Source organism: Zosterops lateralis (genome assembly GCF_965231275.1).
Source record: "Zosterops lateralis genome assembly, chromosome: 3".
NCBI classification, from domain to species: Eukaryota; Metazoa; Chordata; class Aves; order Passeriformes; family Zosteropidae; genus Zosterops; species Zosterops lateralis.
Genome location: NC_139764.1, coordinates 49,539,778 through 49,561,551, shown reverse-complemented (window position 1 = coordinate 49,561,551; position 21,774 = coordinate 49,539,778). Strand labels below are relative to the sequence as shown.

At 40.9% G+C, this 21,774-nt stretch overlaps 1 protein-coding gene across 1 annotated transcript; it reads left to right on the top strand.

Annotated features, from left to right (window-relative positions):
- The first annotated feature begins 232 nt into the window (after window positions 1–232).
- Window positions 233–21,739, top strand: IFNGR1 (interferon gamma receptor 1). Its single transcript, XM_083856870.1, has 7 exons — window positions 233–381; window positions 10,192–10,306; window positions 10,709–10,881; window positions 12,299–12,447; window positions 13,125–13,296; window positions 14,328–14,443; window positions 20,749–21,739. Exons 1-7 carry the CDS (start codon window positions 294–296, stop codon window positions 21,247–21,249), a joined length of 1,314 nt encoding a protein of 437 aa, XP_083712996.1. The 5' UTR covers window positions 233–293; the 3' UTR covers window positions 21,250–21,739.
- Window positions 21,740–21,774: the final 35 nt, after the last annotated feature.

The following is a 21,774-nucleotide window of genomic DNA, read 5'->3' as shown; positions in this document are numbered from 1 at the left end:
GTCCTGCTGGGGCCGCGGCCGAGGCCCTGTCCCGCGGCTTCCCCTCCTCCTCATCCCGCGGCTTCCCCTCCTCCTCATCCCGCGGCTTCCCCGGCTCCCCACAGCCGCCCCGGGGGCGCTGCCCGCCCGTGACCCGCCGCTCCCGCACGGCCTTGCCGGGCATCCCGCCCCTTTCCCGGCCGGCGCAGGCGCCGCGGTGGGGCGGGCCGGGGCGGAGCGCGGTGTCGGCGTGCGGAGGGCGGCGGAGCCCGGCTCTGAGCGCGGGGGGCTGCGCTGCGTCCCCGCCGGGCGCCATGTGGGTGCCGCTGTCCCTCGTGGCTGTCGCGGCGCTGCTGGTGCCCCGCCGGAGCGCGGCCTCGCAGGGGGAGCGGCCGCCCGCAGGTAACGGGGCGGGACGGGGGTGGCGCGGCCCGGGCGGGCCGAGGGGCAGCGCGGGTCCCTCAGGGGCAGCGGCCCGGCCGTGCCGCGCTCTCTGCCCGAATCCCCGCCGGCCCCGTATCGCTGCGGGCCCAGGGAGCCGCCGGGGCGGTGCGAGCGGCCGGGAGGCGGCGGTGGCGGGCTCAGGGAGCCGCCGCTCCGGGGCCGGGCCGGGCTCTCCCGCCGGGGCGCCCCGGGCCCGGTCCAGCTCTGGGTGCGCGGCTCAGCCTGGCCCGGGGGCTGTGTCGGGCCGGGCCGGGCCGTGCCGTGCCGGGCCGGCGCGCTGGTGACATCAGCTTGCGATTCGGGTGTTGGCATATTGTGGCACACGAAGCTGGAGAGGCGTGTCCGCCGGAGGGGCCTGCTCCGCTGTGCTTGATGAGTTGATATGTCCAAAGAAGTAGAGAAACTGGGGATTTCGGTGCGAAAATGGGGAGCACAGGACTGGGGAGTGTAGAGGAAGTACCAGGATCGCTGCCTGGAACAGGCACGTTTTGGCCAAGCACTCCTGGGGAGGAGGGGTGTCTTGCCAGTGGGAAACAGCGTTATGTCTCTGTTTACAGAGAGTTTTGGCGAGTAAATTACGAACGAAATAGTCAGGCTTACAAGTTTCATTTTAAACTGGAAAAGTTCATTAAAAACAGAGATTGCTGTCTGATACTCGTGTTCTAAAGGAACATGCATTTAATTTTTTATTGAGACTGCCGAGAGCTGGCTGTGTGCCCAGGCTCCTTGGATTCTGCAGATGGAGATTTCCTGGAGGTCAGATCCGTGCCCGAGTGAAATGACTGAACTTGATTGCCCCTGGGCCACACCACTGCTTAGCTTTGTGGGAAACGGACTAGCCGTGCTAAAAATGGCAATCTGTCTGCATTCTTGTCCCTTAATAGTTTGCATTTTGAATATCCAGTTTGTTTGACTTGATGTTTGATTGTAACTGGCAAGCTTTGCGGGGGCAAATATCTTTTTTCCACATTGGATCAGTAAGGTGGCTTGATATGTTAAATATTGTCTAGTTTGCTCTGACTTAGTCTCTTTTAAGGGCATGCTTTAATTGCTAGTAAAATATGCCACTTCTATGTTGTATTAAGCATTTTTAGGGTAAAAACCAACAGCAGTAAATCACTTGTCAAACAAACCTGCTATAATCCAGCCTAATGCAGCACAACAGTTTAAGCATAGAGAGTAGCGCTGTGGTGTAGATGATGTAGCAAGCTGCCGAGAAGCAGAAAGCTCACGTTTCTGCATGTGAGTGCAGCAAACCCTCACCTCAATGGAGCAGAATGTATTGTTGAATTACGTTTTGAAAACTCCAGCAGCATTTTCTTGGTAACTTGCGCTCAACTGGGTCACAGCCACTATAAGTAAAAACTTACTTTTTAGTGAACAAAAACATCAGGACGGGAATTTTAATTGGCAATTCTGTGTATTAGTTGAATGAAAATGCTGGTTTTGTATGTAATGACTAATTACACATCCTTACTTCATTGTAAATTTGATGCAAGCAGATGTACTGACCTATGGGAAATAATTAAAGTAGAAGAGGAAGTCTGAAGCATGTTTATGATGCTGTCACATACAGAATAGCAGAATGGGTCAGGTTGGAAGTGACCACAGTGGGACATCTGATCCAGCCTTCCTGCTCAGTCACGGTCATCCTGGAGTGCATGGCGCAGGATTGCATCCAGATGGTTTTTGAGTAACTCCAGTGAGAGAGACTCCACAGCCTCTCTGGGCAATCTATTCCAGTGCTTGGTCACTCACATAGTAAATAGGTTCTTTCTCGTATTGAGGTCAAACTTTCTGTGCATTAGTTTCTTCCCATTGCCTCTTGTTCTATTCCTTGGCACCAGTGAGGAACTGTCTTGGCACTTCTCCTTCAGCTGCTTGTAGATATTGATGAGGTCCCCTCTCTGTCATCTCCTCTGGAGACTGAACAGGCCCAGCTCCCTCAGCCTTTCCTCATAACGGAGATGCCCCAATTCCTTGATCAGTTTTGTAGCTCTCTGCTGGACCTGCTCCATGAGCTCCATGTCTCTCTTGTACCGAGGAGCCCAGAATTTCCTTGGCAACAACCATATGATTATTTTTTTCCCCTTAAGTCTTACAGAGCTTTCAATGTGCCAGTAATATAATACTATATATATCAAGGCTGAGTGTGTAATGAAGTTCAGTCATCTTCATCTTCCATTGTAGGATGCTGTTTTCCTTAGAAAAGGAATGAAGCCAGACAACCCAGCACCTTCTGCATTTCCTGCAGCTGGGTGCCTCATGTGCCTGCATTGATAGGCCTCTGACTCCACAGTGGAGCTGGGCACTCGGTGGGAACTCTCAGTCTGTACTTTAGTCCTGTGGAGGACTAAAGGTCTGTGGTCAAGGTGAAGAAGATTTAGAGGCTGTGGTAGCGGTTCAGGTGCTTACTGTAAATGTACTGTAAGCCACATTTCCGAGGACATGTGTAGTTCATTTAGGCAGCTGACTTCCTGTTGTATGTGATAATCATGATGGTCTTGAGTTGTTTATGGTTTAGATTATTGACATGCATAGCAATTGACTGTCAAGCTGCAAACAAAAACAAATTAGATAGTAAAAAGTGCTGTGTTTAGATATCTATAACAAAAAGGATGAACACTCATAGAACAGATAAAACAATATTTAGCTTGTATTATTTCATTGTTTTTCAAGTGTCCATCTTGTGCAGCTTGCTGTGGTTTTTCTCAAGGTGGTGATTGCAGTCTACCTCTCCTCTTAGTACAGCTTACAACCTTGTGGAGATTTTTATCATAAACAATGATTATAAAAACTCCATAGAACAATGTCAAACCTCTGAGCCCTTAGAAAATAAAATTCTGTTGTAAATAGAAGCTGTAAAAATGCTCTTTATACTGTATATAATGTTTAATCATCATACTTGGTGTAACATCCATGAACGGGAGGGAGAAGGAGCTCTGCAGACCTGAGACACTCTGAGAACACGTGGTTTTATTACAAGGGTTCTGGGTAAAAAGGGCTTTGCCTTCAGCCAGCAGCCTCAGCTGAAGGGAAGCCCCATAGAGAGAGGAAGAGAGAGAGCAAGAGGGTAAGAGGTAAGAGAGATGGCAGGGGTAAGAGAGGTAAGCGAGCAAGGTCCTTGTTACAATACATTATATCTCCTTTGTGTTGAATATTCTAATTTACAGTGACCAACCTGCCGTGAGATACAAAACCAACAAACTTTGCATACAGCCTATGAGAACTCTATATTACCATATCACTTTGTATTCTAAACTCTAAAGGCTACTCTCTTATCTACCTTTTCCCCCGGATACCTTGGTGGGGGCTACACCCTTGGGTCTTTTGGTGTCCCTTTGTTTGCTATCACTCAACCCATCTCCCAGTTATCACTGCCTTCCTGCTTGCCATGCCTACATCTCAAAGTTAGCTTTCATTTCTGTTTCACTCATAAGTTTTATATTTTCAGTATCTCTTGCCAGGCAATCATATTTCTAAGCTTTTCCTGTCCCATCTTTCCCAACAACTTGGGAAATCATTTAAGTTCATTTCAGTAAATATTTAAAAAATTAATAGCATTAAGTTTTACACCAGTCATGGTACTCACTTAATTTGTAAACTAATTCCTTTGTAAATTTGCGGTCTTTCGAGAGCTTCTGGCATAACCTTCTGCATAAATTGCTGTTTCATGCATTAAGTTAGGCTTGTTAGCAGTAAATTTTTTAAAGAAGTACTATCCAGGTATAGGAGTGGCATTACAAGAGAAATGTGTGTCCTGGGTTTCTTTTGGAGGGATAAATGGAAGTCGATGAAGGCAAACACATGCAAGAATTTTCACACAGACCACGTGGCTGCTGTCACTTAAAAGAAGCCAGTCAGGTAGCAGGTGCAACATTCCTTCATCACCTTGCTCTTTGGTGCTTGCCAGTCTGCCAAGCTCCCAGCCAAGCACAGCCAACAGGCAGCTCCCCTCCAGCAGTCTGATAGGAGCAGGAACTGTTTAGTGCCTGGCCTGCCAGCAGTGCACAGAGAGGGGGCCATGCTGACCTGTGTGCTGCCTTGAAGGGGAACCTGGCAGAAGGCAGAAGCTCTGAGAGACATTTCCTATTCCTCCCCAAGGCACGTGCTTGGTGCTCCTGCGGCCTGTGGTGAGCAGTGACCTCTTCCTGCTCAGTTTCAGTCCCGTGGTGCTGGGCAGTGCTCCTAACTCTCCTCTGCCCCCCAGATGGCTGAACTCTGCTTTTAGCGCAGGCCAATTTTGTTTGATTTAGAACAGACTGAAGTGAGGATATAAATTATTAGAAGGACCATTTTGTCATGGTTTAACTAAACCTCACACAGCTGCTTGTTCACTCCATTGCCAGCAGGATTAGGGAGAGAATCAGAAGGGCAAAAGCTGGAGAACTCATGGATTAAGATAAAGACGGTTTAATAGGGAAAGCAAAAGCTGCGCACATAAGCAAAGCAAAACAAGGAACTAATTCACTGCTTCCCATGGACAGGCAGGTGTGTTCAGCCACCTGCAGGAGAGCAAGGTCCCTTCACGGGTAAGGGTTACTTGGGAAGGCAAACACCCTCACTCCAAATGTCCCACACTTCCTCTTTCCCCTGCTTTATGTCCTGAGTGTGATACAGCACAGAAAGCAGCAATACCCCGGCCACTTGCCAGCCCATGTGTATCACCATGGCTGTTATCACAGTGTTCCCAGGCACACACGACTGAGGTGATAAGCAGTGAAAGCAACGAGTGCTGGACTCTAGAGTCAGGAAAGTGAGCCCCAGGGCAAGCACAGGAGCCTTCTCATTACCAGCTAAACAAAACTAACAGCTGTAAATTCAGCCTAGTACATCCCAGTCAAGTCTGTTGTTATGTCAAACCCTTTGAATTCCAAGTTGGGCACAAAAATTTAAGGAATTGCAGCCTTCAGAGATAGACTAAATTCTTTTTATGTGTTATCTTTCATCCTTAGCATTGACTTGCTGCCTTCTGAATCCATCTTTCAGAGTATTGGTTGCCTTTTTGCCACCTTCTTTTCCGTTTGAGTTTTTTTTTCAATGCATATGGCTGCAGAGTACTGCAGAAGAATTCAAAGGTAGTGCAAATTTATCTGACCTTTTTTCCCTTGTCTTCATGTTCATGGGTGGTGAAAGCTAAGGAGAGTGACTTCTTTACATTTGTGAAGTCATCAGAACTGCTACCCTTTCTGGGTGAAGTTAAAGTGGATATGTGAGCTCAAGTCCCCATATGGGCCATGTAGGTAGGACTTGGATTCAGTGATCCTTGTGAGTCCCTTCCAACTTGGAATATTCTGTGAATCTGTGAGGTGAAGCAGCTTTAGGTAGAGCACAGGGCTAGCACAAGGAAGGCACACTTCTCCCAGTCGGGCCCAGAAGGGACCAGCCGGTTACTATTGCAGCTGTCTGTCTTCAAATGATGAGGTAACCATGATTCGACAGCAAAGTTCAGACTGTTGTCCCTTTTGGCTTTTTGAAGTGGCTTATAAGTGTTTTCCTATTGTGTATCACTTGGGATTTGTTTATTTTTAATGGAAATCCAAAAAAGGAACAAACTTTCAAAAATATGTTTTACTTGTTATTTTTTCACAAGTTGTCTTTTCAAGCTTTCAGTTTGTGCTTTCAGTCTGTTTCTGTGCCTAAACGATGTTTAAAAGTCACATACGACTTGAATGAACTTTTATGGCTTTTAGGACTGCTATTGTCTTAGATAGTTATACCATAATCGCTGCATTGTGGATTCATCAGGCCCTGTTCTGTTATGTGCATTATTGCACTTCAGCTGAATTCCACTTGAATGAGCAATGGTGACAAATCCCTCTATGTATGCAGCAATGCCAGAATGAGGGAAGGAATTCCAGTCTTGTATGAGATACAAGTATCAGCCTGAAGGCAGTCTCATTTTTACATCTCAGAAATGTCCAGTTTATTGAATTAAGTTTTGCTCTAGGCAATGCATTGCCAAGGTTCAGTGAACAGGTGGGACAACTATATATATACACAATATGAAGTCCTTCTGTATATGCTTTAAAAATAGATTTTATTGAGTATATGGCAGCTTCAAATTTGTGTTTCTTAAGTTCAGGAACACTTACATAGTGACCAAGAATGTCAGGTTTCAAGCTGATAAAGAAATCTTTCTTTATGTCTATATGGTTTGCATATGTCTCACCCTGCTGAGATTTGTGGGAGATGTGCAGTGGTTGTTTTTCACTTGGGGAAGTGAATGTATAAAACAAGTTAGACTTCACAAAATATATTTGTCTTAAGGTTAAAACAAGCATTTTCTGCCTTGATGATACTCTACTTTTGAAGCAGAACTGCATCATCTATTGTGTGCAAGTAGTGGATTAGTTCTAACATTTATCCATCTTAGTCTAAGAAGACACAGCTAGGTACACTTGTTTGTGTTACTCTGAAAAAAACCCTCCAAACCAACCTAACATCCCCCTTATTTTTTAGCAGCCTGAAATCAAGCAGCAGCACATACTTGCAGTAAAACAAGTGGAGTTTGGCTTTTAATTTCCTCCCACATGTATTTCCTTCCTGTCTGCTATGCAAGTTTACTGAAGATGTAAATGTCTACTAAATCTTAAATACATTAGTTGACATAATTGCACATTGAAAAGGTGTTTGGTTATGTATATGCACATTCATGGCCCACAGTAGTCACACCTGATGAGATCTTTGCCATCAGTATGGCAGCAACAGTTTGGATTGTTTGCATGTGGACAAATAAGCACACTTCTGTCCAAGTTATAAACGGATGCAGGTGTGAATTTGCTGGGATAAACTGTGCTGCTGTATTGCCACGTCTGTTCTCTGTTTAATGCTAAACTTCCAGGTCACCCTGTGGTCATGCTTATCTTTGCTTTTACCCCTCTCTTAGTTTGCTCCCTTTGCTTTCCAAATTTCCAGCTATTTATCCTCAAAATACAGGCATGATTAATTTCTTCTGGCACGGTTAAAAAAAGGCATGCCTGATTGGCCTACCTTTGCCTTTTATTCCTTTATTCTGTGGATGTAGAGCTGTTCCTGAAGTTCCTTTTATGTTGTTCTACAGTGCACATGCACATAGAAATTTTTGTGAAAACATTGTTCTTGCTGTTCTCTGTTGGCTTCTCAGCAGCCAGTATTGCTGTCCTACAAGGCAAAGTGAACTGCAGATGGGAATTACTTTAAACTGGAGGCAAACTTGTTGAGTTTTCTGTGTCATGCATTATGACATGAATTGCTGATCAGTTTTTTCTTTTCATACTTGCTGTCTCACTGTTTGAATTTGCACCGTGAGTGTTGCTGCATTTATGTTTATTATAAATTAAAAGGAGTTTTATGTTTAACAATTACCTTCATGGCACTAAGTGCTATTGTTGTCTTCCACTTGTGCCTGTGGAACAACCAATACAATATGGTGTAACATGTTTAGAAGAATGAAGGCTTCATTATGGGTTAAGTTAAACAGTGTTCATGTGAAGAAAGTATTATGACCTTTTAACTGGCAATATGCAAAAATGGCATCTATGAAGGTTAGACATTAGCACTTTGAAAAGTGCAGAGTCCTCTGTGGTCTCCACTCTTCATGCTGCAGTGAAATGGGACTGTGACGCCCCAGGCACTGTCTCTGGGCTGTCTGGAGAAGAAATCATTAGAAATCAGCCAGCCTGAGTAAAGGAGCTGTGAGATAGACAACCATAGAAGACCATTTGTTAAGCTCTCTCTGCAAGGCCTTGCATGCCTTGAGAGGGTAGACAGCACCTCCCAGTTCAGCATCACTGGCAAACTTGCCCAAGGTGCATTCAACTCCTGCATCCATATCATTAGTAAAAATATTGAACAGAACAGGCCCTAGAACTGGGCCCCAGGGAACACTGCTGGTCCCCAGCCAGGTGCAGCCCCATTCACAGCAACCCTTTGAGCTCTGCCCTGCAGCCAGTTCTCCACTCAGTGGGCTGTGAATCTGCATGTGCCAACTTGTTTGGAAGAACACAGTGAGGGACAGTATCAAAAGCTGTACTAAAATCAGAAAAGGTACTTCCACTGCCTTCCCTTCACCCAGTAGGCAGGTAATAAATCAGTTAAACAGGATTTTCACTTTGTGAGCCCCTGTTGACTGTTCCTGGTGATTGAATTGTTCTTTGAATGTCTTTCGAGAGCACCTGGCATGATCTTGTCCATCGTTTTTCCAGGTGGTGAGGTTAGGCTAACAGGTCTGGTTTCCTGGGTCTTTCCTCATGCCCTTCTTGTAAGCTGGAATAGTGGCTGGCTTCTAGACACCAAGGCCTCCCCAAACCATGGGCAGATGATGGAGGGGTCTTACTGTAACATTTGCTACCTCCTTCAGTGCTCTGGGGTCAACTCCATTTGTTAAGCAGTTTCTTTTGTATAATAGTACACAAAAGTTAAAATTTTTAAGGCTAGCTACACTGTGGTGTAAAACTGCATATTTGAAGTAATGTTTGTGTGCTTTGGCTCATCTGTGTGCTTGACACCTCTTCTGTCAGCTTGTCACCTTTTTTTTTTTCTTGTGAATTTGATGATTATGTTCCTTTTTTCCCAATAGCTGAAATACCACTCTTGTATGTATTAAAACATAAACCACAGAACCATTTGCAGAGTGATCTCTATTACATCTCTCAAACCTTTGTGGTCAATAGCATATCTCAGCCTCGGTGTATTACTTTCAGTAATGTGTTATATTTGTGGTCTTGTTCTCAGGATGTGAAAATTGTTTACTTTCCCTAAATACATCACACAGTGAAGTTGCAGTACTTGCTTTGTGAACAAGAAGCGGTGTAGAGCAGGTCAAATATGAGTTCCTTCAACTTTTTGTAAAAGCCACATTGAGAGTACTAAGGGTACCAAACCAGACATCGAGAAGCCGAGTTGTAATAGTTAAATTTGGTTGAGTGACCTTTGTTTCTCTTCTCTTCCTGAGTGTCATATGGCAGCCTTCAACAGTTACAGGATCCCATAATTTTCCTTCCCCTGCAGCAGCTCCCTTGATATCCCTATTGTGGTTGCTGCTTGAAACAGATACTTACTGCATGTGGAAGACTGTCAGTGTTGCTTCTTATTTTTGGATTGCTTTACTGCGTTACCACTGATGTTGCTTGCTAAGCATACTTCAAATGCATTCCTTCAAACGTAACTACATTATAGCTTCAGTGTTCAAATTCCTTACAAATGTTTGTAGCTTATTTTGGTCACCACAGATTACTGGAAATACTGCTGGAGTGGTAGAAATATCAGTGTTAAAAAATTCATAGGGAATCCAGGCTTACCCTAGCAGGATTGTTGTATTTTGGCCTTGATACTCCAGCTCTGGTACCATCTCCCAGTCCATCCACTGCAATTCAACTTCTGAACAGCAAGAGAAATCTACAGGATCTGGGCTAATCTCCTCTAACCTGAGTAAAGTCTTACAACTGTCTTGCTGTTATGTCTGTAAAAGACCAGCACAAGGAGTATAATCGTCATTGATTATGGACCTGATACATGCTGTCTCATGGACATGCTTTCAGTGGGCATGGGTTATCTGACATTGTTACAAAGAGGACAAAAGCTGTCTCTGCAGGAGAGATGAATAATAAATCAGCTTACAGGGCTCCTTGGTGTTTGTACTGTTGACAGGACTAGCTCATTTGGGGAAAGTACTTGTGATTTTTATGTCTAGCATGTTGCATTTTCCAAATAATTTAGAAGTGCATTTGGCTGTTCTTGTGTTTGCAAAGGTCTGTTTATAAAGTACAATTGTTTTCTTCATTCTAGTGCCTTCACCAACAGAGATTGTAGTAACATCTGAAAATTTCAAAACAGTTTTGCATTGGCAGTACCCACCTGTGTCTGAAACTCCTCGTTTTATTGTGGAAATCAAACCTTACAAGTAAGTTCTTACTGGTTTGTTATTTCCTATACCTGATATTCTCTAGAAGCATATAAGAGCAGTCAGTCCATGGTAAATTCTTTTGTTTCTATGTGGTGAAGTCATGTAGGGTGAAGGTTTCCCAAGTGTAGATTAAGGCAAAATTTGTCAAGTACTAGAATGGTTGAGGTTGGCAGGGATCTCTGGAGGTCATCTAGTCCAAACCCCTTGCTTTAGCAGGTCATCCATGATTATGTCCAGTTGGCTTTTGAATATCCCTAGGAGAGGAGACACCACAACCTCTCTGGGCAATCTGTGGCCTCACAGGTCCTGGCCACTCTCACAGTTTTTTCTTACTGGCAATGTATTGAACAGAATTGTGCAGTTGAAATTGTATTAATTATTACTTCATCTGTTTTACAGTTTAGGTTACTATAAGGACATCTCAACCTGTGTGAACACTTCAGCTCATTTTTGTGATCTCTCAAAGGAAATATGTGACCCTTATACATCTTACTGGCTTCGAGTTAAAGCTCTTGTTGGGTCACAACAGTCTGAATATGTTGAATCAAATGAGTTTATTTTGCAAAGGCATGGTAAGTTGTATCTAAAGTAACCCTGTAATTTTTTCCAAAAATCTAGTTAGTAATTATTTCTTTTGCTCTGTTATTGCATTGCATTTGGGAATATCTTAAAGCCAGGAGTCCAAGATGAAATGAAGCGTGATGATTGCTTACTAGGGCCTTCATAGTGCTTGTTAGCTCTGATTCTGTGGTCTCTGAGTATTTGTTTCAAAATGTCTAAAGGCAAGAAGGTGATGCTGATGGTGCACTCTGAATTCTTCCCATATTCTTGCCCGGTGCCCCAGACACGAGTTTAGGGTAGGAAACTGTCACTGAACAACATGGACCTTTAGGCTTCACTGAAGTAGCAGTGCCTTGCTTGACACTACAATGCCATGTACTTATAGCTTCAGGTATCTAGGTACTTGTAACTGGATAACTAAGTTACTAGTTCTTTGTGTGCATCCTTTGGGCTGCTTTGGGAAAATTCAGTCTTTAACATCAGTACTGTAAAAGTAAATTTTTGTGTCTACAATCCAGTGTGGCAGGCCCTGGCATTGCATGGGCTGTGCAAAGGAAATGCAACAGAGTCAGGAAAGACCAAGAGACTTCTTAGCATGTTTGCTCCATTCCCAGCATACAGCTTTCAGGGAGAATCTGGCCCATGAGATTCTGTCTGACTTGGGCTATGATTTAGCTAGAGCTGGATTTCTGTATTGCTGGAGATGAAGGAGTGGAGTCCCTCTTTGCTTTCTGCTATGATTCTGTTCCCACTCAACAGTCTTGTGTCTTGAAATAGTGGCTGGTTTCTGGAGTTTGACAAAGGGACAGAAGTCATGGTGTAGTAATGCTCAGTTTGACAGTTTCCAGAAAACTGGTAGCCATGTGTGGAGAAGAGAGACAAAATCCTTTTCCCATTGAACAAGAAACAAGTGTTCAGTCAGACCATTAGACATGAAAAATTCACACAGGCCATTGCCATGGGAAATCCAAAGTTTCTGAATGGTGCTCCTGGTGAGATTTGTTTAGCTTTTTATATAGCCTTTGTTTCAGTGCAGTGTTGTTTTCAACTGAGGTGACTTGTGGTGGGATCTAATCAGCAGGATGTTGTGTTTGGTTCTCGTTCATGTATATGTGCAATTGCTGTTAGTTTTTTCTGTTGTTAGCTGAATTTTTATGGCCTTATATGTGTAGGAAACTTAAATTGTTTAACACTGAAATCCTTCGTGTGGGTAATCTGTTTCCATTTTAGAAACTGGTTAGTTAATGTGTCCAAATGCCTCCATTACTTCTAAGCAACAGAGAGGTCTTACCATATCTATGCAGTATTAACAGCATGGAAATAAATATATAATTCTTCTCAAATCTCTGATGAATTTTGGAAAGCTAACTATAAATTCCATATTTTGTTAAAAGCTTTGGCCTAATAGCTATGTGCAATGTGTTGCAGGAAAAATAGGACCACCAAAACTGAACATCTCAAGACATGGTGATAAAATCATGGTTGATATTTACCATCATGTATTCCCTCTTTCTTGTATTGAAGACATTTATTCAGGGCTTCAGTACTTGGTGACTGTTCGAGATAGTAAAAATGAGGTAGGTTCCAAAAATAAAATTTAAAACACTTGTTTACATTAAATGCCTAGAACAAGAGATTTATGCCTGTGACACATGGAGCTAACAGATACCAAGAAAACAGTTGAACACTGAAATGCTGAGTGCATTACAATGAGATATGTGAATGAAAGGTCTGTATTTTAGTTGTCCAAATGAGTGCTTACAGCAAAAATTAGATTATTGTATTAGCTGTGCACAAGATAAGTGTTACTTGCTCACATGCTGCTGTTTCTGCATACATGCTAAAACACTGGTAACTTAACTTGTGACCGTCTCACTTGTCTAAAGAGACATTTCATTTAAGAAAATTACCTTTCAAGATATTTATAGCAGTTTATTTAGCAATCATGGAGGGTGAAGGCATGGAAAATTACAAGTGTGTTTACAGTTAGCTTTTCACATGCACCCAGATACAAGTTTCATAAATGTGAATCTCTACTATGAACAGCAGAAATTTTAGCTGGAAAATACATGCTCTGATCAAATACAACATCTTAAGGTAGCCAGTAAGCTGATGGTCACACAGCTTTTGCAAGAGATATGGGTGATGTAGAAAACACACCTAATGGTGTTTTAACAGACACTGGTGTTTTTTGAAGTGGTGGAACATTGTTCTAGTGAGTCAAATGATACAACATGTCTTCCATTTTTTTCAGACTGATGAGCTCTATGAGGACAACTGTACAATGCATAAGTGTAGCCTCAAAATCGCAGTTCCTACTGAAAGTTCCACTTACTGTGTTTCAGCAAAAGGAATTTTTGAGGATCTGATGATTGGTACTCCATCAGAGGAAAGCTGCACTTCTGTTCATCTTAAGCAGACATTTAGTAAGAGGATTCTAATGCTATATTAAGAACATACTGAATATGAAGATATATCTGATCTAGCAAGTATTTGGTGCTTTAGATGCCTTTGGGAAAATCGAAGAAGTAGGGAAACCTTAGTAATTCTTTTCCAAATGCATTTTGACAGTTCCGACCTTTACGGATCATGTATTATTTTCAGGTGACCCTGAATTTTTGGGGGGATATTTTTCCTGTGTTGCTGGTATCACAAAACCTATTTCTATTGCACATGAACACTGATGTAATTAAAAAATCACAAATGGATCATTCACTGGCTATGTGGTTTTCATAGGCATTGTCTCTTCTAGCAACTGGCTTTTTGCTCAGCCTCATCACTGAAGATAATGTGCACAGACTTTTAACTGGAAGCAATTATAAATTTATGGTCATTAAATTCAGATATTAATGTATTTTTTTTAATAAAAGAGAACAAAAGGCAGATAGTGATCCAAATTTATATCTCTGAACCTCGTACAAACATTTTGGCTGTACTTCATCATGGCCTGTAATTTCAGCAAAGAGATAAAATTGATAGAGGCAGTTTTCTTGAATGCAGAGGAGCAGCTGGATGAGGGAGGGCATTAAGGAGAGTTGGACTAGTAGAGTCCTTCTAGTAATTGTTAACAATTCTGTGTTTTGAAGATTTAGTGTTTTACTGTTATTGTACATAAACTCGGTGTAGTTATGTCAGTTAATATGCTATCACATAAAAAGTGTACAAATGTCATCATCCCCGTCTGTCATCTCTAAGGAACAAAAACTTAATTTCAAAATTCTTTTATTTCTATAAAAACTGTGTTTATATAAATTGAAAAGCTTCTGTTCTTATTTTTATTTACTCCATAAAAATGTTATGGATTAAGTTTTCCTGAGTGAAAAAAGGTAGTAGATTGACAAATTCAGACATTACAGCTAAGCATTCTGAGCTAATACAATTTCTGAAATTATTCTAAATTATACAGCAGTGTCTTGTTTTTCCAAAATTCATAGTAGATTTTGCTTTTACTTCTTAGGTACGCATGGTATCATCATTTTGTGTGTTGTTATTGGGATCTTGACTGTAATACTAACAGTATATTGTGGCTGCAAGAAACTAAGGAAAAACAACATACAGCTGCCTAAGTCTTTGGTAAGTTTTGTAACTACTGTATCTTTGTGCCAATCTCTTGTTGTTTTTTTGGGTTTTTCTGGCTTTTTTTACCATGATCCCATAGATATTTAGAATATATGCCAGTCAAATGTTCTGACAGCTTTTGCAGTTAGTTTCTTAGGGCTAGACTTCAGTCTCTCTCTCTTTACCTGAAGTAGCAGTAGTTGGTCTAGTTTGAGAATTTGGTTCTTAAAAACTCAGTGTTTGCATACCTAGGCAGGTTTGTGTTCACTCTAGTAGCAGAGACACAAAAGCACAGAGTCACTGGCGTGAGAAGACACTTTTTGAGGTCATCCACCCAAAGCCTTTTGCTCAAGCACAAGAGCTGGTAAGCCATGAGCGTACCCAGATGGTTTTTGAATACCTGCAAGGAAGGAGACTCCACAGCTACTGTGGGCCATCTATTCCAATGTTAAATCACCCTCACAGTTTTTCTTACATTGGGAAAGAATTACATGTGTTTCAGTTTGTGTCCTTTTCCTTTTGTCCTGTCACAGGAGCTGTGAGATTCTTTCATTAAATGCTCATATTGGAATTCTCTTAATTGTTACAATATTCTTAGTAATGCACAGAGTAAGGGGAGGGAGTAATAGTTCTGTAGGAAGAGGGAAGGACATGCGGAAGTCTGTTCTCACTAAGCAGTCACGAGGGAAGAGAGGTCAACAGCGGCTCTATCTTAAAAACTTCCTGTAGCCATCCCTAAAAGAACAGCAGTGCTCCTTGGTTTTGTGTCAGGCAAGAGTGGAGTATCTAAGAACTAATGTTGTAATGTTCTCCTGGTGTTGTATTAGTCACAATGAATGAACTACCACAACTTCAGAGCTGCCACCTGAGGTAGTACTAAACAGAAATCACAGCAAGAGAATGTTCTCAGTGGGTGGAGGAAGTCTCATTTATAGAGAGAGTGGACAACAGTCTTTGATTCCATGTTCTTCAGTTTCAAAACCCTTTAAAATGACCTCTCCATAGTCAGTGCCCAAGATCCCTCTGGAATCTGCATTCTTTAGAATAGAATATCAGGAGTGAAGACTGCTCTGACTAAATGAGATATCCAAGCCAGAGGTTGTCTGTGTAGTAAAGCAATGATCTAGTCCACCAACTTGTGCAGCACAAGATGATTCATCTTCTGTTCTGATTCTTCTTCATGTTCTGAAATTACATGCACTTCTGGTCAGACAAAATGCTTTCTAAAATTCCTGTTTCTTCCCATGGACTGTCATGGAGCCAGGGGACTAGTTTGGAGGTAGCTGTTCACGTTGTAGGCTTAAAAAAATCAGATGAGAGAAGCCTCTCTGACATCTGCAGCTAGGCTCCAATATCAAAACACACAGTCCTGTAGAGATGCTGGAGACTTTTTGTCATCTTCACATCAGTATGTACTTGTCTGAATATGTAACTTTGTGTCCTATGTCCATACAACAGTAATTTCTGTGAAGACCATTGATTGTAGATGGCTCATGCAGAATTAGAGTGCTGTGCTCAATGGATCCATAGTTATTTTGGCTTTCTAGTATCACTGTGATATCCCATCTAAAGGATCAGGAAGCAGAATATCACAAATACAATGTGTGCTCCTTAACACCTGTAACCTCTCAGGTGCATGCTCCAGCCTCACACTTGAGCTCACCGTACAAAATCATGTGTGTGCCCATATTCTCATTTTACTGGGCTAGATGTTACTTTGGGGTTCCTAGGTTCCAGTACCACTGCATGGTTCATGTGCTACCGTATCATATCTTATTGCTAAGGAGCTAAATGAAGCCTATAACTATTTATAAATATTGTTAGCTAAGTGGTTAGGCACTTAGACAAGCTGCCTTGGGAAGTGGTCGCTACCCAAATCTTGTTCAAGAAGCATTTGGCCCATGCTCTGAGATGTGTGGTTTAACTCCTAGGTTGCCCTGGGTGGAATCAGGAGTTAGACACTGATTCTTGTTGGTCCCTACCAAATCAGGATATTCTATATTTCTGTCCATTTCCAGTGAAGTCTTTAATGACAAATATAAGTTGTAGAGCTCACAGAGGTAGTTTCAATACAGGTAATATGAATACTGTGGGAATGTAAAATGAGCAGTTAATAACTTAAGTATAATTATTTTATGGTTAGTCATTTAAAGTAATGAACAAACAATTTAAATAATATGAATGATAAGTTTAATCATATTACATTATTGATAAGTTTAATTATATGACATTATCTCTGTAGGATTAATGGCACTTGGAGCCTGTCACTGACCTTTGAGTATATACTAGGCGTTTCTTTCTGTACAGGTTATGATCATTGTGCCTTACCTGAGCTTGTCTTTAAATAAAACATCTCAGGAGTCTGTTAAAAGGCTGAGCAAGATTTCCTACCTTAGGACTGTTGTTTTTCAGTGATCTCCTTCCTGGCAGCTTTAAGTAGATGCTAAAACATCATTCGAGTGACTTTCAGCAACTTGGAATTTTCCAACAGAAGGAAAAATAAAGAGTAACCATCAGGCAGCTACCTTTGCAAGTCTTATATACTCGGAGAAAAGAAAAATCCAGTTAGAGCTCCAGAGCTTTTATACTGTTGTTTGTGACTCCAAGAATTACGTATCTTTGTCTGGGTCATATTTCCACAGTGCAGCTGTCATTTGGTATAGGCAATGAATGATTGTCTTAACCAGAAAACATGTTTATTTAAATGTTTAAACATCATTATAAGCAGTAGGATCCTACCACAACATGCATATGTGAAAAACTGGACAGATTCCTTTACAAGACTTCATGTTAGTCTTCTGCTTGGATCAAGGGAATCTGACGTTTCAGCAGTTCAGCTGTAATTAAAACTTCCGTTCATTTATCTCACATAAAGTACCACACGAAGCTGTCTCTTTCCACCCATTGTCTTCAGTCATTGCAATTTGTCCTGTGGTTATTCCTGTACTAGACTTTTGTTCTAAGATTTGTGATAAGGGCTTGCCCACTTTTAAAGGAACTTGACCATAATTTTCTGATATGCTGTGGGCATATCTCTCTCTGCTTTATCTTCCCTGTCTTTTTCTTCAGTGTCTTTTTATCTTTAAATGGTGGCAAATATTTTTATCTACATATTTACTGTATAAGAGAAAAGTGAAAATTTAATCTTACTTAACCCTACTTTTCTGTTGTCTGTTAATGCTATTTCTGATTCTGACAAGGCTATATTCTCTCTTTGTAGAACACTTAAGGATATTCGCAAAACACTTGGGAATTTTCTTTGCAGCACTGTTTTTTTTGGTTATACAACATATATTTTTGATGTGAAGAAACTAATTGTTACTGTAAATATTGACTGACACTTGCCACAGATAATTGTCATCTTACAAGAGAGAAGCTGCTTCATTACTTTTGTGAAAACTTCTTTTTTTTCCCTGTGAGGATCTAAGGGAGCAGTAACATAGTCTTCTCTTTATAATTTACATAGCATTAATGTTTTGTGGAACCATGCAAAGACCACAAACATTTTTGCCATCACCCTCATAAGATTTGAAATGCAGTTCTCAAACTCTGCTTCATGAAATGTGCACCTGAAAATTACTTGGAATTCATAGGTAGACACATCATTAGAAAAGGAGTTAAAAAAGAATTTGTTAATTTCCTTAACTGTTATGGATTCCTTGGGATATGTTATTTATCTGTGTCCTTAAGCCTGACTTTCAACAGTGTGTCTCCCTAGTCTATTGAGACACTGAAAGACCTGAAAGCTCAGGTGCTGTTGTTGGAGAGAGCCAGTTATGTCAGTACCTGCCAGGAAATACTGCTGATACCCATCTTTAGATCACTGGCTGTCAGTTTGTGGATAAAAGAAAAATACTAACTTACCCAGAGTAAATACTTTTCTTCAAATAGCAACCGTATCTTGATTACCCTTGTTACTTTAGATCTTTTGAATGTTACTGTAATAGGCATTCAGTTACTGTAATAAGCTGTCATTCTTATCTTTGAAGCTAGAAGCAGCTGCATGAGCTTTTAAATTGTTGCAGTCATGACTCAGTGACTCTTAAAAAGCCTTTGGTACCAGGAAACACACGGGAGTTTTTTTTCTTCTGATCGCTTCCTTCTTTCATGAATGGGAATAGGAGTGTCTTTGCACCATCTTGCCTTAGTCAGAAACTTGTCAAGAAAAAAATGGTTTTCATTTTTGAGAAGTCTTGGATGCAGTTGTACAGAGAATATGTGTTTTATCCCTAAAGTCTCCAAGTATTGCCAGCGCTGTGAAATGCTGGACTTGTGTAGAATGCAAGGTGATACCTTAAGACGTTTTAGGACTATGATTTTTTAGAGCTGTGTGAAAATCCTAAAAGGACAGGAACAAGAACTCATTGGGTTTTGTTTTTAACTTCAGTTTAGTGTGTACCGTTATGGGGAGAAATAGGAAGCTGAAAATGCAGCTTTTGACCATGGTTTCTGTGTTGTAATTCACATTCCTTAAGTATTCCACCTTACACAGCAAATTACATTCTCTTGTCACTTACTGTGTGATCATTTTAGTCAGATTTTCCTAACCCCCACCCCAAAAAACTATAGATGTTGGTCCCTTCAAGATCAGTGTTGTATAGCATAAATACCCAATATTTTAGATATATATCCAATATACCTGCATAAAGAGATTCTCAAAAAGTACATTAATCCTTTAAGGTGTCCTTAACATTTGCAGTATCTACCCATTATTTAGTTGTAATCTGTTACTTGCAACTAACTTTTAAGTATCTGCTTGTTACAAATGAATGGTTTCCATGAATTCTCTTGAAAATTACTCTGAATATTCTTTATGTAGTGTTCTGTTTCCATAACAGAAAATGAATATCCAGAGATACTGGTGATTGAGTAGCAGCTAGGTTGTAATTTGTCAGGAGCCACCTGAATGCACTTTCCAGTGACAACCCTTGATTCCCCAGGGGATTGCCTCACCTAAGTGATATTCTCAGAGCTGTTTGTGAAACTAACTTAGATGACCAGTAACTGCTCTTCAGGGAGTGTTTGCTTGACTTGTGGTGGTTTGTGTTGTTTGGCTGGTTGGTTTTCCTAAATTGTAATGCTTTTATTGATCCAGCCTTAACCACAGAGTAGCATCAACAGGTATCAGGGCTACTGAGGGGTAAGATAATGGGAGTGAAGTGAGAGATGAAGGCAATTTCTAATTAAGTCAGCACACTCTGAAGGTATGACTGTAAAGCTACAATCTCACAACCTTTTAATCAAGGAAGACTTTTGAAAAGCACAGTCAGATTGGATCTCTATTTGATGGCTCTCTATTAGTTCTTACACTAATACAGACTGGACACTAATACAGACTGGGAGGTTCTTTGTGCCTATTTGTAATTTTTCTTAATGTTACTTTACTTTGTCTTTCTTCCTCCTGTATACATCTCTGTCTTCCAAATTTGCCTCCATGTGAATTTTCAGGCAGATTGTTTTTTTGCAAAGCATCTGAAAAAACAGTGAATTGTGTATTTTATTAAGAAATTCATCAGTCTATAATACTTGATACTTGATGTGATACACATACATAGTGGATTATGAAATTTGTAAAAGGACACTTAAATCTTTCTCCCTAGGTGTTCCATTATCTTTAGGGAATACCATCAAATAGCTGAAAATTTATCCTACTTTGTTTTTTATATGTATGTACTCTCAAAAAGATTTTTTTAAAAAAAATACTAAAGAATCTAAGCAGCCTGAAGGCATATTGTAATTGTTTAAAACAAGCTGGAGCCTGGCCATTGAAAGAATTTGTATGATCAAGATCAACCTATGGAGGGATTTCAAAGTGAAACAGTAGAGTTTGTTGCAGCACTGAGGGTCTTCTTAGTGGCTCTCTGAAATAAGTTGGGAGACTTCAGCATAGATGCGGTTACTGGGTATGTTGTTCACTTCCCTCCTGGTTGACACAAGTGCCAGAAATTATCAAAGCCACTGTAAGTTACACTCATTAGCTACGGAGTATGAGAGGTTTCCCCAGCTGAAGAGTATTATGTCTTTTTCTTCTTTTGCTGTTCTTCTCTACATTGGAAACTTCAGAATATATTGGGTGACATGAAATGGATTTGCTCCTTGCAAATATGCTTGCCCAGAGAAAGCGTTTTTGACATGTTGCAAACAAGTGTTACTGGAACAGTGAAACTTATGGACATAGGCCAATGACCATGCCAGATTTTAATTTTGCAGTTTGCTTTGGAATTGGTTATACTAATGTTAAATTTGTTATTATTAGCTTATATATTTTTCCAACTTTATACTCAAAGTTGATTTTGGTTTTTATTTTTTTCCCATTTAAGGTCATTGTGATGAGAAACCTGAACACGGGCACCTTACTGGGACCAAGGTCAGACAGGAAGTATGTATCTGTAATTAGCTTCCCATCAGGCCACTCGGAGTTGCCAGTGAATGGTGAAGTAGCCTTCCTGGGGATAGAGCCAGAGGAACAAACTGTTAGTCCTGTGAATTCCTATGATGGAGAATCTTCTGTCCCTTCCCCAGAGGTACCAGCCAAAGGAGAAGAGGTGCCTGTACAGGAAAGCAGAGAGGAGGTCTCTTTTGATGCTGACGAACAAAATAGCGTAGTAAAAGGGAGTTACTTCATTTCTGACAGTAGCCAAATGGATATTGGCAGTAAGTCTTCAGGGTCAGAGATCTCTACCACAGAAACACAGCAAACAGTCATTCCAAGCAGCTGCTTCAAGTTTTCTGGCTATGACAAGCCTCATGTTCCGTTAGATGTCTTGATGATAGATGTTGGTGAAGAACAGCCTGTGAACGCTTACAGGCCAACTGAGTAGCCAGGATAACTGGAGTGCTTAACCACAACTCAGAAGAGCATTACTGAAGGTTATGGAAAGTCTGGGTTGAATTGCGACCATCTACAAGTTGTACTTGTTCTGATCAGTACACATTTGAAAATAGTACCTGAAAATGGCATAAAAAATGTGGGGAAATGTCATAAAAAACACCTCTTGAAATGCTTTGATATATGATATAAGTCATTATTTTTTTGTTTCAAATAATGCTGTGTTTTTTTACAATACTCTGTAGAAAACATACCATTGACTATAAAACATCAGCTGTACCATTATTCACTTCTGCTTCAAATCTTGTTCAAAATTAGTTCAACAAACATAATGTTTAAGAAATCCTTCACTTGGTATGACACACATGTGCAAGAAATGTTTGAGGGTTTTTACCATTATTGGAAGTATCCTCTTGCTTATCTTTTTCTTTTGAAAAGTATTTTTATGTTAAATAAAATGCTTCTATTTATTTTTAAAAAGACTATGCCTTTAAGCTCTTCCTGCATATCGTAAGAA